Source organism: Leptidea sinapis, chromosome 14, assembly GCF_905404315.1.
Source record: "Leptidea sinapis chromosome 14, ilLepSina1.1, whole genome shotgun sequence".
NCBI lineage: Eukaryota > Metazoa > Arthropoda > Insecta > Lepidoptera > Pieridae > Leptidea > Leptidea sinapis.
This window is the reverse complement of record NC_066278.1, coordinates 8,731,941-8,749,914: the sequence shown is the minus strand read 5'-3', so window position 1 is coordinate 8,749,914 and position 17,974 is coordinate 8,731,941. Positions and strand designations below refer to the sequence as shown.

Below are 17,974 nucleotides of genomic sequence, written 5' to 3'. Positions count from 1 at the left end.
GTGTGTGCGGGGTCTGTGTGAGCGGTATACTAACGGGCGCGTGTGTGGGGGGCGTGTTTGAGCGGTATACTAACGGGAGCGTGTGTGGGGGGCATGTGTGAGCGGTATACTAACGGGAGCGTGTGTGGCTGGCGTGTGTGAGCGGTATAATAACGGGAGCGTGTGTGGGGTATGCGTGTGTGAGCGGTATATTAACGGGAGCGTGTGTGGGGGGCGTGTGTGAGCGGTATACTAACGGGAGCGTGAGTGGGGGGCGTGTTTGAGCGGTATACTAACAGGAGCGTGTGTGGGGGGCGTGTTTGAGCGGTATACTAACGGGAGCGTGTGTGGGGGGCGTGTGTGAGCGGTATACTAACGGGAGCGTGTGTGAGCGGTATACTAACGGGAGCGTGTGTGGGGGGCGTGTGTGAGCGGTATACTAACGGGAGCGTGTGTGAGCGGTATACTAACGGGGGCGTGTGTGGGGGGCGTGTGTGAGCGGTATACTAACGGGAGCGTGTGTGGGGGGCGTGTGTGAGCGGTATACTAACGGGAGCGTGTGTGGGGGGCGTGTGTGAGCGGTATACTAACGGGAGCGTGGTGTGTGGTCCGTGTGTGAGCGGTATTCCAACGGGAGCGTGGTGTGTGAGCGGTATACTAACGGGAGCGTGGTGTGTGAGTGGTATACTAACGGGAGCGTGGTGTGTGAGCGGTATACTAACGGGAGCGTGGTTGTTGAGCGGTATACTAACGGGAGAGTGGTGTGTGAGGGGTATACTAACGGGACCGTGGTTTGTGAGCGGTATAGTAACGGGAGCGTGGTATGTGTGCGGTATACTAACGGGAGCGTGGTGTGTGAGTGGTATACTAACGGGAGCGTGGTGTGTGAGCGGTATACTAACGGGAGCGTGTGTGGGGGGCGTGTGTGAGCGGTATACTAACGGGAGCGTGTGTGGGGGGCGTCTGTGAGCGGTATACTAACGGGAGCGTGTGTGAGCGGTATACTAACGGGAACGTGTGTGGGGGGCGTGTGTGAGCGGTATACTAACGGGAGTGTGTGTGGGGGGCGTGTGTGAGCGGTATACTAACGGGAGCGTGTGTGAGCGGTATACTAACGGGAGCGTGTGTGGGGGGCGTGTTTGAGCGGTATACTAACGGGAGCGTGTGTGGGGGGCCTGTGTGAGCGGTATACTAACGGGAGCTGGTGTGGGGGGCGTGTGTGAGCGGTATACTAACGGGAGCGTGTGTGGGGAGCGTGTGTGAGCGGTATACTAACGGGAGCGTGTGTGAGCGGTATACTAACGGGAGCGTGTGTGGGGTGCGTGTGTGAGCGGTATTCTAACGGGAGCGTGAGTGGGGGGCGTGTTTGCCCGGTATACTAACGGGAGCGTGTGTGGGGAGGGATGTGTGTGAGTGGTATACTAACGGGAGCGTGTGTGGGGGGCGTGTGTGAGCGGTATACTAACGGGAGCGTGTGTGCGGGGTCTGTGTGAGCGGTATACTAACGGGCGCGTGTGTGGGGGGCGTGTTTGAGCGGTATACTAACGGGAGCGTGTGTGGGGGGCATGTGTGAGCGGTATACTAACGGGAGCGTGTGTGGCTGGCGTGTGTGAGCGGTATAATAACGGGAGCGTGTGTGGGGTATGCGTGTGTGAGCGGTATATTAACGGGAGCGTGTGTGGGGGGCGTGTGTGAGCGGTATACTAACGGGAGCGTGAGTGGGGGGCGTGTTTGAGCGGTATACTAACAGGAGCGTGTGTGGGGGGCGTGTTTGAGCGGTATACTAACGGGAGCGTGTGTGGGGGGCGTGTGTGAGCGGTATACTAACGGGAGCGTGTGTGAGCGGTATACTAACGGGAGCGTGTGTGGGGGGCGTGTGTGAGCGGTATACTAACGGGAGCGTGTGTGAGCGGTATACTAACGGGGGCGTGTGTGGGGGGCGTGTGTGAGCGGTATACTAACGGGAGCGTGTGTGGGGGGCGTGTGTGAGCGGTATACTAACGGGAGCGTGTGTGGGGGGCGTGTGTGAGCGGTATACTAACGGGAGCGTGGTGTGTGGTCCGTGTGTGAGCGGTATTCCAACGGGAGCGTGGTGTGTGAGCGGTATACTAACGGGAGCGTGGTGTGTGAGTGGTATACTAACGGGAGCGTGGTGTGTGAGCGGTATACTAACGGGAGCGTGGTTGTTGAGCGGTATACTAACGGGAGAGTGGTGTGTGAGGGGTATACTAACGGGACCGTGGTTTGTGAGCGGTATAGTAACGGGAGCGTGGTATGTGTGCGGTATACTAACGGGAGCGTGGTGTGTGAGTGGTATACTAACGGGAGCGTGGTGTGTGAGCGGTATACTAACGGGAGCGTGTGTGGGGGGGCGTGTGTGAGCGGTATACTAACGGGAGCGTGTGTGGGGGGCGTCTGTGAGCGGTATACTAACGGGAGCGTGTGTGAGCGGTATACTAACGGGAACGTGTGTGGGGGGCGTGTGTGAGCGGTATACTAACGGGAGTGTGTGTGGGGGGCGTGTGTGAGCGGTATACTAACGGGAGCGTGTGTGAGCGGTATACTAACGGGAGCGTGTGTGGGGGGCGTGTTTGAGCGGTATACTAACGGGAGCGTGTGTGGGGGGCCTGTGTGAGCGGTATACTAACGGGAGCTGGTGTGGGGGGCGTGTGTGAGCGGTATACTAACGGGAGCGTGTGTGGGGAGCGTGTGTGAGCGGTATACTAACGGGAGCGTGTGTGAGCGGTATACTAACGGGAGCGTGTGTGGGGTGCGTGTGTGAGCGGTATTCTAACGGGAGCGTGAGTGGGGGGCGTGTTTGCCCGGTATACTAACGGGAGCGTGTGTGGGGAGGGATGTGTGTGAGTGGTATACTAACGGGAGCGTGTGTGGGGGGCGTGTGTGAGCGGTATACTAACGGGAGCGTGTGTGCGGGGTCTGTGTGAGCGGTATACTAACGGGCGCGTGTGTGGGGGGCGTGTTTGAGCGGTATACTAACGGGAGCGTGTGTGGGGGGCATGTGTGAGCGGTATACTAACGGGAGCGTGTGTGGCTGGCGTGTGTGAGCGGTATAATAACGGGAGCGTGTGTGGGGTATGCGTGTGTGAGCGGTATATTAACGGGAGCGTGTGTGGGGGGCGTGTGTGAGCGGTATACTAACGGGAGCGTGAGTGGGGGGCGTGTTTGAGCGGTATACTAACAGGAGCGTGTGTGGGGGGCGTGTTTGAGCGGTATACTAACGGGAGCGTGTGTGGGGGGCGTGTGTGAGCGGTATACTAACGGGAGCGTGTGTGAGCGGTATACTAACGGGAGCGTGTGTGGGGGGCGTGTGTGAGCGGTATACTAACGGGAGCGTGTGTGAGCGGTATACTAACGGGGGCGTGTGTGGGGGGCGTGTGTGAGCGGTATACTAACGGGAGCGTGTGTGGGGGGCGTGTGTGAGCGGTATACTAACGGGAGCGTGTGTGGGGGGCGTGTGTGAGCGGTATACTAACGGGAGCGTGTGTGAGCGGTATACTAACGGGGGCGTGTGTGAGCGGTATACTAACGGGAGCGTGTGTGGGGGGCGTGTGTGAGCGGTATACTAACGGGAGCGTGTGTGAGCGGTATACTAACGGGGGCGTGTGTGGGGGGCGTGTGTGAGCGGTATACTAACGGGAGCGTGTGTGGGGGGCGTGTGTGAGCGGTATACTAACGGGAGCGTGTGTGGGGGGCGTGTTTGAGCGGTATACTAACGGGAGCGTGTGTGGGGGGCGTGTGTGAGCGGTATACTAACGGGAGCGTGTGTGAGCGGTATACTAACGGGGGCGTGTGTGGGGGGCGTGTGTGAGCGGTATACTAACGGGAGCGTGTGTGGGGGGCGTGTGTGAGCGGTATACTAACGGGAGCGTGTGTGGGGGGCGTGTGTGAGCGGTATACTAACGGGAGCGTGTGTGGTGGGCGTGTGTGAGCGGTATACTAACGGGGGCGTGTGTGGGGGGCGTGTGTGAGCGGTATACTAACGGGAGCGTGTGTGGGGGGCGTGTGTGAGCGGTATACTAACGGGAGCGTGTGTGGGGGGCGTGTGTGAGCGGTATACTAACGGGAGCGTGTGTGGGGGGCGTGTGTGAGCGGTATACTAACGGGAGCGTGAGTGGGGGGCGTGTTTGAGCGGTATACTAACAGGAGCGTGTGTGGGGGGCGTGTTTGAGCGGTATACTAACGGGAGCGTGTGTGGGGGGCGTGTGTGAGCGGTATACTAACGGGAGCGTGTGTGAGCGGTATACTAATGGGAGCGTGTGTGGGGGGCGTGTGTGAGCGGTATACTAACGGGAGCGTGTGTGAGCGGTATACTAACGGGGGCGTGTGTGGGGGGCGTGTGTGAGCGGTATACTAACGGGAGCGTGTGTGGGGGGCGTGTGTGAGCGGTATACTAACGGGAGCGTGTGTGGGGGGCGTGTGTGAGCGGTATACTAACGGGGGCGTGTGTGGGGGGCGTGTGTGAGCGGTATACTAACGGGAGCGTGTGTGGGGGGCGTGTGTGAGCGGTATACTAACGGGAGCGTGTGTGGGGGGCGTGTGTGAGCGGTATACTAACGGGAGCGTGTGTGGGGGGCGGGCGTCGCTCCCTCACCAGCAGAACACGGAGAGCTCCCCGCCGTGCGCGCCGCCAACCGCGCGCCACGACCGCACGCCGCCCGCGCCGCTCACCTTCAGCTGGAACGAAAGACACGACGGTCAAGCAACGATCACGACACCCATATTGTTACGTACCCGGGGTCGCACCCGGCCTCTGCTCGGCTCTTTTAAAGTAACGTAACGTAAGTAAAAGTTTTTTTTGGAAGTTATCCGACATTAATGAAAGGCATAAAAGATCATCAATACAATACAGTCAATCAATAAATCAATCGTCATCAATATCTGCACGTCGCTTCACTTTAATAATAAGTGACGTATCATCAGCAAACAACACAATCTATCATCTTCCACAAATGGTAGATCGTAAATATATATAAGAAACAAGAAAGGATCGAGAATAGAACCCTGTGGAACCCCTATTCCCACAGGTTTACCCGAAGACCGTTTGCCATTTACATCGACTATCTGAACTCCTTTGCTTAAATTTGGTTTTAACAGATTTAGGGCTCTATTTTTCACTCCATAATGCTTTAGTTTTAGGAGTAAAGTTTCATTGTAGACGCAGTCAAATGCTTTGGACAAATCACAAAAAATGCCCAATGCATCCTGTGACTCTTCCCAGGCATCAAATATGTGCTCAATGAGTCTTGTACCCGCATTAATTGTTGATAAACCCCTAGTGAAACCAAATTGATTTTTGTTCATTAATTTACAAAAATGCATTAGTAGCTGTTGAAGCAAAAGTTTTTCAAAAATTTTACTAACAACAAGCAGCACTGAAATAGGCCTGAAATTTGCAGGGTCAAAAGAAATACCCGATTTAAACAAAGGTATAACTTCGCTGTATTTCATGAGTTCAGGGAACACACCCTCATCTATGCATTCGTTAAATATTATTGCTAATTCATGTATATATTTCACAATATTAGTCAAATGGCCCCATAGGTCTTTTGTATTTTTAGGTAAATTAATTTGAAGATTTTTAATATATCGTTTATCTTTACATGCTTATATTTCAAATGAATGAATCCACACTATCCTTAACTCCCGTCAACTTATCGAGCAATGTAGAGGCCGGGTCACAATAATATTAATGACGACTAAACTAACCGTATCTTCTTTTTTGCAAACCACACAATAAATCCAAATCGCAATCGTCGCATATCGAAGTGATTTTAAATATTAATTTGGATAATAATAGTCTTACTTGAATAAAAATTAACCAGTTTCAGTTTAACAGAGCTTTTATAAAACCAAGTAATTACAACGGCTTGGTGGGGGATAAACGAGAGCACGAGGAATCGTAACGAAGCCTTCAACATGTTGGCTCTGCCGCTGCACAGACACCATCGCATCTATCTTAAAGATTATTGCCGCAACCTTGTTAGTCCCCTGGTCGGCCCAATTTGCCATGAATGACACTTCTAGGAATTGATTTGGTTCAAAGTAACTTTCCAAAACTCTCAACACGCTATCGAAATTGGGCGCGGAATTCGTATTTCAGAAGTATCTTACCAGACCGACCTTCCGTGGCCTATAGATAGTGCTTGGCTTTGGTCACCAACTCTAATAATATTCGGTACGAGGTCCCTTTCGAATTGTTATAGTGGTTGACAGTTACAGTACACCTGCTAAAGATTTAATCAACCATGAACAAACATAAGAGCAACAAAAAAACTAAGTCATAGAGTCGGCCAGTCGAGAGTAAATCCATACAGAAAGCTAAAAGGATGCGAAATAATACATAAATTAATATATAAAATGTCTCATTCCCGGGGGCCATACTAGATGTACGGCGCTGCACCGGCTAGCACTACGGGAACGTGGACATATGCTAACTAATTATGCATCGTCACATACATTGTCAAATCATGCGGTCGCTAAACTAGCTGTTTGCTAAGCTAAATAAGGAACGGCACGATTTGACGTTTATTCAACATAAAATAGTAAAGAGCATCTTTTACTTTTTATCCTGCATTACCCAACAGTTACTCAATTAACGTCTCGAAGAAAAAGAGACGGCTAGCCAGATCATTACAGTAACCCAAGGCTTTTTTCATCGTCACTTCCACTTACTTTTTTCGTGCGCCTATGTTACTCAGTGTCATTGACACTAAACGACTTTCTCGACAGTTTTTCCATTTTATATTACATAAAAGGCATAAACTATACTTATTATTACTGTCTATTGTTTTAGTACAAATGACACGAAAAAGGCTGCAAGGCAATGTGGGAGTAACAGCTTCATGCCTTCACCGCTTCTAGTTCATGTTAGAGTTGGTCGGCATCGGAGTTACGATGATTAATAGTCGTGGGGATGATATCGTAACTTGTGGCCTGCATGCTGAAGAAGAACTGAATAGTAACCTGTTGCATTTTATCAAAGTCGAGCGCCGGCCGGTGTCTCCGCGGCGGCGGCAGCGGCATGCGGCGGCGGCGCGGCGACGGCGGCGAGGGCCCGCCCCCGCCCCCGCCCCCCGCGCTCGCCCCGCAGACACCCGCCCCGCCCGCACACACCCCGCCCGCACGCCGTGGCTTGAGCGCCTCCAGCGGCGGCGACGTGCGGAACCGCACCGGCGTCTCCACCTGCAACGTGACACCACTACTGAAAGCCTTCACACGCCTACATCATCACATGTACATCCCGCTCACTGTAACCCCTGCAGTCCACAAGGTCTTCTTGTCCCCCATTTCAACAATATGGGTATCGTATCCGAGGTTCTCGAGGGTGCAGAGAACGAATTTGGGATCATATGTGAAATCCAAGATGGCCGCCGCGCAAAATTATGATTTCAACAATATGGGTATCATATCCGAGGTTCTTGAGGGTGCAGAGAACGAATTTGTGATCATTTATGAAATCCAAGATGGCCGACGCGCAAAATTATGATTTCAACAATATGGGTATCGTATCCAAGGTTCTCGAGGGTGCACAGAACGAATTTGGGATCATTGGTAACGGTTACGGTTATAATATAGATAACATAGAAGAAAATGGAGGTATAATGTCTTGATCATAACCAAGTTTGTGAATATATATAGCAAATAGTGTATATATATAGTTGGCTTCGTGGTAAGATCTCTTTGTCACCATTTAACATGAATGGGTTGCATCGACTTGTTAACTGTAAACAGTAAGTTTGAGTACCACAAATTAGTAAGCTCACGAGATGGAGGTGCAATAATAATTGCCTCAAGCAATGTATATGAGGTTTATAAAGCTGCAGAATTTGTTATATATGTAATATAATTGTTTATATTAAAATATTTAATAATAGTTAAGCTGAAAAATAGTAAACCTTACACTCTGCTTACAGTCTTACTGATATATATATACTCTTTATATCCATCTCAATCTCAACTAGCCTGAATTTTTTTTAAATTTGAAATTGAAAATAATGAAATTGTAGCTGTTTCCAATTATCCTTATACTTTTTTTTAATGTATTCATAAATATACAGTTTACATGAAGCGACTGTTTCTTTTTTGAATACTTTTCAATGAGAATTTTTAATCAGGAACTTTTCAGAAGTTTCACTTCTACCGTGTGTGACTTGCACACACACACACACATATTTTTTATAGTATAAATAAGTATTTACTACATGAGTGTTCTACATAGTACACCTTTATGGAATACTTATTATAAGATATAGGTTGCCAATCAATAGCACACGTACCTGCACGATACAAAGCTATTGGGGATGTTCTACGTTTTCGCGGCCACGCGCTTCATGGCGACTTCACCCTCGAGAGCCTCGAACATGATACCCATAATGTTGAAATCATAATTTGCGCGGCGGCCATCTGGATTTCAAGAATGATCCCAAATTTGTTCTCTGCACCTTCGAGAACCTCAGATACGATACCCATATTGTTGAAATCATAATTTTGCGCGTCTGCCATCTTGGATTTCAAAAATGATGACAAATTCGTTCTCTGCACCCTGAAGAACCTCGGATATGATACCCATATTGTTGAAATCATGATTTTGCGCGACGGTCATCTTGGATTTCACATATGATCTCAAATTCGCTCTCTGCACCCTCGAGAACCTCGGATACCGTGCCCGTGTCTATACGTACCTATCGATTCTTAAAGATATACGTTCGAGCGATTTTTGCCTAAAGTGTTGGGAAAACCTCGCCTTAATATTTGATTGTTTAAAATTTGATGTCCATAAAATAGTGGCATTAAGTGTTGAGTATTTTATATATGAATTTAACTACTGTAAACATGTTCAGAGGCTGCCACACGAGTACCGCCAACGTCTACACTAGCGAGGTCTACCTTAGTATCATCGTCGTCGGACGAGGGCGCCCTCGTCGCCAGCTCCTCGTCGTAGGGCTCCGCGGGCCAGCGTCTCTTCTCGGGCGCCGTCCGCGCGGGGGAGGACGCACCCCGCCGCCGGCCCTCGCTGCGAGGCGCCGCTCCGCCCTCGGCACTCGCAGTACTGCCTTCACTCCCGTTGATAACCTGCATCAATCAACTGATACTGACGGTCCGCACTCCATAGTGTGGCCTTCACTGTGACATGAGTTCCAGCGGATGGTGGCACGTTTAATGTACATTATCAGCTCTGCGGGTCTACCATGAACTCTTATTGCGATTCAATTGACAACCTAAAATGAACTGCTTTGCTATTTCGTACGACGATGTCATTAGAGCTATCTATTTTAGGTTGACGACAAATCACGATATTGAATCGCAGACTGATTTAGTTCGTTCATTAATTCGTACCATGAGGTAATATTTCAAACTAAACTGGATAGCTTATGTGTCAAAGTGAGCGATTCGAAAAAAGTTGTAAAAAGTGAATCGTGTTGTTAATATTTTTTTAAAAATAGTGAAAACATACAAAAAAGGAAAATTTTAAATAAAGTTAACAGTTGATGGTAGGCCTTCTGTTCTTATTCATAATATCACTCTCGTGAAAGAGAACGACTCGAACGGATGCGGGTTGGTTGTTTAACAACCAGTTGTCAGTTATAAAATAATTAAGCGCAAATACTATTAAGGCTATCTCTATATAATACTGCGTCGTGAAAGCATCAATGAACAAAAAGCCACGGAGTTATTCGAATATTTAATGCAAGAGTAAGATATGTTATGGTCGTCTGGAACGAGTCGAGAGCGGAAGTCGCCATAACGGGCCGTGGCATGTTGACGACAAAAACAGTCACTCCAGCCAGTGTAACTTCTTGAATCGAAACGAGTCCCGGCCAGGAGGGAGTGGAGGGGAGACGAAATAAGAAAAGAAAAAAGAAGCTTCGTAGTTGAAAGCGCGAGCGACATCTTTACTGAATATTTGAGCGTGTAATTGCAGAGCTCGCAATTCTCGTATCCGTCGCGTCATTACACCGCTGAATAAATGGCTGAAGTCCACCGCTCCCCTCTCCCCGACCCCACAAACCCCCACACCAGCACCCGCCCGAGAAAAAACCAACTGAAAATAGCTTGCGAAAAGGCCGGCCGTTCATTCATTATGAATGCAAAAGGCCAGACTAGAAAAAAACCTTTACCGCGAGTTGCTCTCGGTGCCTCGCGTGATTCTAATGGAACCACATAAATTACCAACTCCTGATTACCATCAGTCACCGCAGTATTGTCGCGCGATCCCCCCCTCACTTCTGGATATCTAAATATTATAGTAGTTTTTATGATAGCGTGACCTACCTCACCCTAATGTGTCGCAAAATATGGGTGAATTATGGATTGACATTCGGTAAATGTAACAGATAATTAAGTGAATCGCCGAATAAATCGTTTCAGGTATTTACACTTAGCACACATCAGTAAATCTTTTTTTTATAAATAGTTTACGTTTCTTAAGCCGCAACATTTTAATTGTGAGAATAAATTTAAATTTTATCTGTTTCACAAGTTGGTAGTATAAGAAAATAAATATATAAATATATTGAATAGTATTATATTTGTTTTTTATGGATTTTATGGTTCAGCCTTGTATTATTTTTAAAATATGTGCATGTTGAAGCTTTTGTGTAATAATTAATATGTATGTATCTGAATGGTATTTTTTGTGATTGACGTTGACGAGCAATCTTTTGATTTTATGTCAATAAAATATTTTTGACTTTGACTTTGAAATGAAATCAATCGAACTCGAAGCAATTGTGGAGAATATTTTTATATCTAACTACATACCCGGTACAAGTAATACCTGACCACGCCATATAGATATTTCTTACCCACTCTAAACAGGGTACAAATCACATCCACACACATTAAAAACAACCCAGCCCTAAAGTGAAAGCCACCGCACGGAATAAACCGAACACCCTCAGAGCCAGTCCACACGGCGCGTTGCGTCAGCGTTGCGTCGACGCAGCGCTACCACTGCGTTGTTTTACATACAAATAACCAAGGTGTTCACACGGCGCGCTGCGTCGTCGCAACGCACACATGACGGACAGCAGCCCCCGAGACGAAGCGGGAGGGGGTGTACTCGTGCGACGTCGGAGCGTCACCGCTCAGTTGCTTGTGCGTTGACAGAGAGGATACACGGAAGCTCATTTCGTTTTACGTTTACGTTTTTGTATTTAGTTTTATTTGCAGGGTAATTAGTTTTATTTGCAGGGTAAAATGAATACCATTGAAGAAATTGACATAGATTACTTGATTACATTGATACAGGAAAGGGAAATTATATGGGACAAGTCAAACGTAGATTTTAAAAATAAAAATTTAAAAACAAAAGCCTGGGAAGACATATCAAAAGTTTTATTTCCTGATTACGAGAATTTCACAGCTGAACGAAAAAATAAAGTTGGTGAGTTCACAGTACAGATATTTATTTTTTTTTTTATTTAAGAGGGCTTTCAAGATTTTCTTGCACCGCCAATTCCGCGATCAGTACAAAATTAATATCTCGACACTCTAAAATTTTAAAACTTAGGGAATTTAGATTAGCGTGAGTACTATTTTATTACTTAGCTCAAAACTAACCTAGACTACGCTGAGTAGGTATAAAATATTATTTTTTTACTGATCGCGGAATTGGCGGTGCAAGAAAATCTTGAAAACCCTCATAATACAATTATACCTTATTTAGCTGCCAAGGCAGAGTTCCTCTAGTCATAAAATAGGTCGCATATTGCTGTCTTATGACATTCGGTGCTGTCTGTTCTTCATGTACGGGTTGTATTGGGAGAAATTCATCAACACTTATAGCAAATTTATCTCTTTGTCTAAAACCATCTCGATCAGCGACAAAATTGTGTAATACACAACATGCTTTTATAATGTCAGTAGCGAAGTCATAGGACACGTCTATCGGTCTGTGAAAAATGCGCCATTTGTTAGCCATAATCCCAAAAGCGCATTCGACATATCTTCTGGCTCTGCTTAGACGGTAATTGAAAACCTTTTGTTGTAAGTCGAGATTTTGACCGCCATATGGACGCATAATATGTTTGCTCAGTCCAAAAGCTTCGTTACCCACAAATACATACGGGGTTGGTATATTGCTACCAGAGAGTGGCTGGGGTTGAGGTAGTGGTAAGTTGTTGTTAATCATTAGCTCGTACAGTTTAGAATTTTGTAATATGGTTGAATCGCATTCTTTTCCGTATGCACCGATGTCGACAAATACGAATTTGTAATTTGAATCCACAATAGCTAGCAACACAATCGAAAAAAAGGCTTTATAATTAAAAAAAAGTGAGCCACTATTTGCAGGATTACACACGCGGATATGTTTGCCGTCGATGGCACCAACACATTGAGGAAAATTTGCCTTTACATCAAAACCCCTCGCTATTGTTTGGAAACTTTCAGTTGTCACTTCAGGGATGTTGTCTCGAAGAAGATTGGTCCATATAGCACGACAAACTCTTTGTATTATATATGCAATAGTAGATTTTCCCCGTTTGAATTTGAAATGTAAATCAGTTATTGAATTTCCACTTCCTAGGTATCTGAAAAGAAAATAATTATTATAATATGCATTTATGAGATAGATAGATACCCGAAAAAAAATACTGACATATTCAGACATCGATAGCAAATAACTTTCTCTATGTAACCAATTAATTCTAGAATCGCGAAAAAAATAGCAGCTGTTGCATACATTTTGATTCAGTAGGTATTGCTTTTTGTATGTAACAGCTGTTATATTTTCACGATTCCAGAGTCGGTCACATAGTGTTTGTTAACGATATCTGAATATGTCATTAAATTTTATCGAGAAATTCACTATGTATAAATTATTAAATCATGTTTACTATTGGTTTTGCAGGTAATGATTTAATAAAAAAATGGAGAAGTGTAAAAGATAATTACTTCAGATATTCAAAAAAATTAAAAGAAGCATCAAAATCGGGCTCGGGCGCTACGAAACTGAAGAAGTATCATTTATACAATCAACTCCTTTTTTTGAGAAAAGTGGAACAAAATGCCACCGAATCTAGCTTAGACTCGCCTAGAGAAATCAACAATGAATCTACGTCTACAAATGATGACATTACCACAGACAACACTCCGCGCTATGTTCCAGTCGCGCGCAAAAGGGCAATGCAAATGGATGAGTTTGAAAGAGAAGGACTAAAACTTCTCAAGGAGCCGGAAAATCGCCATATGTCCTTTTTCAGAGCTATATTGCCATCTATTCAAGAATTTTCCGACCGAGAAACTCTCCGTTTCCAAAGTAAAGTTATACAAATTATAGATGAAATGCGGTATGGACAAACATCATCATATGTGAGTGGCCCATCAACGTCTCACCAACCACCATATGGGTATCAAACAGCAAATTTTCAAAGTACATACATTTCTGATTTTAATAATTCAATTACATCTCCAGAAACATCTCAAGCAAGTGAAGAAACTGAATACGATTTTTCTAATTTGTAATTACTGGATGATATCTCTCTTAAATAATGTCTAAATTTAAAATTATGACAATTGCTGATTATTTGTGAGTTGATTACTCTCTTAAATAATGTCTAAATTTAAAATTATGACAATTGCTGATTATTTGTGAGTTGATTACTAATTAAACAAACCAAAAAAACTGTTATATTTTTATTACTTAAATATATTTATATAGTTACCTTAAAGTGATTCCCAGCATTTCTACTGGTTCCACTGGATTCCTCATATTAGTATAGTTTTTTCGTATGTGTGGTTCTAAGGACTTCAATAAACATTCGAAGCTGGATACACTCATTCTAAAAAAATTATAAAACTTCTTTTCGTCTAATAGCAACTCCCGATATTCTAAAAAAAAAAACTGTCCATCACGATTTCTTATGAAAGGACTGATCCAGTACCGTCTTGTGATCTTGCGTCGATTTCGGCGGTGACGTAGTAATAGGAGCAATGCTAGACGTCTTTTCCGATCCATGATTTGCTATAGACTGACTGCGAATTTTTTTCAAAATACTTGCCGCAACTGTGCGTCGCCGCTGCGCCGACGGAACGTTGACTGCGTCATAGTAACGCTGCAGCGCCCGTGTGGCCGGCTATGCGTCAAAATATTTGCGTTGCGACGACGCAACGCAACGCAACGCGCCGTGTGGACACGCTCTTAGGCTCTTTAATTACAAATGTTAATTGTACGATATTAGATTGTAATCCATATTTTATATTAAAAAAAAAGCCCGCTGGGTTTCTTGCGCCCATTCTTCTCAGGTCTGAGACAGTCTCTTTTGAATGGGTGGTAGTTTTTGACGTTCAATAAGTGATTTTAAATCCTATTTTGAATAAAAATATTCGAATTTGAACTATAAACCATATGATACATTAACCACCAAGTAACAAACACGTGAACCGCTCAGTACTTATCGCGAGTGGGTCTTGATCTTTGTATAACCATCACATACAGACAGATAGAAGGACTAGCCCCGGAGTACTGGAAGTACATATGCTCCAAGTTCCCTTCTATTGATATTTAATAACTGATAATGAATTTAAATTTTAATCTATAAATAAATTTAAATGTTTAATTAAGAAATGGCTTTGTCGTAAATACTACTACTCCGCAGCTGAATATCAGTGATCCGACAGCCTGGGACTATTATGATTATTTTATAGCAATAACAATGACAATACAATATTCTATATATGATTAAAAAGGGCGCAAAAAGATATACTGGGATTTTCTTGCGCCGCCTCTTCTCTCTCAGAGCGCCATTTGTTTCCGAAGCGGTAGTAGTATCTATTATATTAGAAATGGCATCAAAAATAATTCTAAAGGAATCAATTTTGAGAAAATAAATGCCTTTTATGCCTTTAATGTTTGTCAAATTTCATGAAGTTTGTCTGTAGATAAAGCAAGTGTTATCCTCAATCTATCATAAAACCGTCTAAGTTTATAATTCCTACTGTGCCATAAATAGTAATATAAGTCCAATCGACGTCACACAACAGCTGCTGTTCTGACAGCGGGCAGCTTCTATGTTTATTTTTGCAAACAGTTATTTACATTATAATATGATTGAGTATTTTTTTAATGGAATACGAGTCAAACGAGTGTTCCGGTGACCAGATGTTTAGTGATCACCTCCGTTCAAACTCTTTTGATAACCAGAGAAATCTCGGAAAAGTTTGCAACCCCATACTTACACTATGTATGTGTGTAAGTATGCGCTTTTTACATTTGCATTTGTATACGCAAAAGAGAGTTCCTACAAAAGAGCACTGCACAGGAACGGCGCACAGGATATTAAATACAGTCAAGGGGAACTCCTGCGTTAACAGGCTGGAACACTAGGTTCCACTCGTCAACTCTCGAGAAGTCCCATAGAAGTTGCAATGGCAGTCGGCTATCTGTGTTTGTATATGCCAAAAGAATTTTCTCTCTGCATCTTCTACCGCATTTATCACGGGGAGTGCTCAGAGGAGCTGTTCGGGTTGATTTTAGCGGCCGAATTCTACCACCACATTACGTGCAAAGTACCACCCGCATTACGTTGATGTGTGGCATTCCACATTCCGCGCGTTTTTCAATAAATTTCTTGCCTCGCACAGCCACTTTGTGGAATCAATTACCGGCTGCGGTTTTCCCGTACCAATACGACTTCGGAACCTTCAAGGAAAGAGCATCCTTCCACCTTAAATCCCATCATTGACACCTGTTGTTGTGGATGTCCATGGGCGGTTGCATCACTTCTCCCTATTCCGGAAGCTTCTTGCCCATTTTCCCCCCTATTATATAAAAAAATATAAGAGGAGGCATAAAAAGAATGACAGCTAATCCTTTTTGTATGCGAGGAGATGGCGTTGGTATCAATTCGAGGCTGCCTGTCCTTTGCGCTTTCGTCGTACGATGGCCGCTAACTCTTCCACATATATATTACATAGGCTATAACATCCTATATAGTTTAATGCTCGGAGGTTTGTACGAGCATGTCGTTAGTTGGAAGGTGTTTTCAGTGATAAACATTCGTTGTTTCCACAAAACGTTCACTCCATGTGTTGTCACGCTCGCAGCTCGGATGTACAAACAAAAGAATTTCTAATTTATCAACCAACAGTGCCAGCGGATGATAAACAACCCTTAAGTCAGCAGACAAAAAAGGAAGAGTTACGTCTCCCTTCTCTAAAACGAACAAAACCTTTTGCACGGAGACTCATAATAAAGACATAGCGATTATCCACATCGCTAATTATTACGGAAACAACTCTTGTTTCATTCCACAGCAGGACGGAAGGCGTCTGGTAACTAACCAGTTACCAGGCTGAATGGCACACACTACTTCGTAGGCCTGTGTAACAATGTCAACACTTTTCATGTGAATTTATGGAATGGACATTTAAACGATAGCAAATATAAATATTATTACTATACTTTGTATATCATGAGTTATTTCCTACGTTGTGATATTATTATAAGGGAGTCGAAGTCAAATAAACTTTATTCCAATCCTCAATATAAATAATAAACTTTTAATGACTGAATCAACGATAATGTGTTCGGAAGAGAAGAGCTCAAAAAGGAGAACCGTTGGAACCGAATCCAATGCTATCTGTCAATAGGTTATTGAAATGTAAGTAAGCGTTAAAGGATAGATTTGTCTACCTCTAAAAAGTTAAACTAAGGATCGATAGGTTTTCGAAACGGCCGTATATTGGACATATCTATGGATAGATAAAATCTTGTGATAGCAATGTATCCGTACGTAGAGATACGATATTGAAAACGGCTGCTTATAACAGTCCAGTTTGTACCCGGACAAGGCCTGCAATTTGAACAGAACCTTATTAAAATTAATAAAATGTTCTATTTCTTTGAAATCGCTAGAGCAATGGGACTGTCGTCACTCAGACAAATCTATGTAGGTTGGCACCTGTGTAATTAATTAAATAATAATTGTGTAATCCAAACTCCGAACATTTACACGTCTAGATAGACTACGACAGCTGCGAACGTCGAAAAAAAAATGAGTTTAGGACTAACCTCTATTTTGAGCAATTCACGCACACTAACACAAAGTGACGTAATGATTGGTACCTGGGCTGTTTTTATCGGTTATCTAACAGCAAGAGACTCTATCTAGACTTATTAATTAACTAAGATTCCCTATAAACTTGTATTAAATTAATACAATGGGTTCATAGGAATCGCCAATGAGCTCTCCGCGCGAGTGACGACTGGCGACCACCGTGGTATTGTTATATCGCCAGGCTGGCGACTGCATCGGCAGTACGGCGCGCCTTTTTTGGTTTTAAGAATAAAATAAATGTTAAAGTATATCTGTATATCTGTCCTCTTTAGTTTGATTATTTTATCCAACAGCGAGGAGTGACTGTGGAGCACGGGGAGGCCTAAAGGGTTACGGACGATCAAAGAAAGTCCATTTACAATAAACTGCATGGAAAATAACGGAGATTGAAAAAACTGATAAATAAAATATAATATACAACGCTATAATTATCTATATATATATATATATATATATATATATATGTATAAGAGAATTCCACGTATATAGTCACTCATCACGATATCTCTGGAACCATAAGGCGTAGAGGAGACTTGAAATTTGGTAGGAATACTCCATTCGCCGAGTAGAGGTCAGCTAAGAACGGATTTTAAAGAATTCCAACATATATATATATATATATATATATATATATGTGTGTGTGTATATATATATATATATATATGTGTGTGTTTTATAATGCGTTTAGCGTCTGACAAAACAAAGTATGAATGTATTAGATTGGTGTGGTTATGACTCAACGAACAACAGAATATAGATAGTTACCAACTTCCATACAAACTTACATCCCCTATTTCAACCGCTCGAAGCCTATTTTTCGCAATAAAAGTCTATTTTGCAAGCTCTAGTTTGTCTCTGTACTGAATTTCATCAAAATCGGTTCAGTGGTTTAGGTGTTAAAGCGTAACAAACAA

General features: G+C 44.2%; 3 protein-coding genes across 3 annotated transcripts in view; 1 reads left to right on the top strand and 2 right to left on the bottom strand.

Annotated features, from left to right (window-relative positions):
* LOC126967909 (eukaryotic translation initiation factor 3 subunit A) overlaps positions 1 to 17,974 on the bottom strand; it is a 66,648-nt gene that overhangs the window by 5,201 nt on the left and 43,473 nt on the right. The window contains exons 5-7 of the mRNA XM_050812610.1: positions 8,887 to 9,072; positions 6,964 to 7,182; positions 4,556 to 4,674 (exon numbers count right to left, since the gene is read on the bottom strand). Of these exons, the coding sequence (XP_050668567.1) occupies positions 4,588 to 4,674; positions 6,964 to 7,182; positions 8,887 to 9,072 (492 nt within the window). The 3' untranslated portion in view covers positions 4,556 to 4,587. The remainder of the gene's footprint in view (positions 1 to 4,555; positions 4,675 to 6,963; positions 7,183 to 8,886; positions 9,073 to 17,974) is intronic.
* On the top strand, positions 10,904 to 13,631 carry LOC126967908 (uncharacterized). Its single transcript, XM_050812609.1, has 2 exons — positions 10,904 to 11,386; positions 12,854 to 13,631. Exons 1-2 carry the CDS (start codon positions 11,200 to 11,202, stop codon positions 13,465 to 13,467), a joined length of 801 nt encoding a protein of 266 aa, XP_050668566.1. The 5' UTR covers positions 10,904 to 11,199; the 3' UTR covers positions 13,468 to 13,631.
* On the bottom strand, positions 11,323 to 13,859 carry LOC126967905 (uncharacterized). Its single transcript, XM_050812605.1, has 2 exons — positions 13,668 to 13,859; positions 11,323 to 12,533 (listed from the first exon to the last, which is right to left on the bottom strand). The coding sequence occupies exons 1-2, from the start codon at positions 13,781 to 13,783 to the stop codon at positions 11,654 to 11,656; spliced, it is 996 nt and encodes a 331-aa protein (XP_050668562.1). The 5' UTR covers positions 13,784 to 13,859; the 3' UTR covers positions 11,323 to 11,653.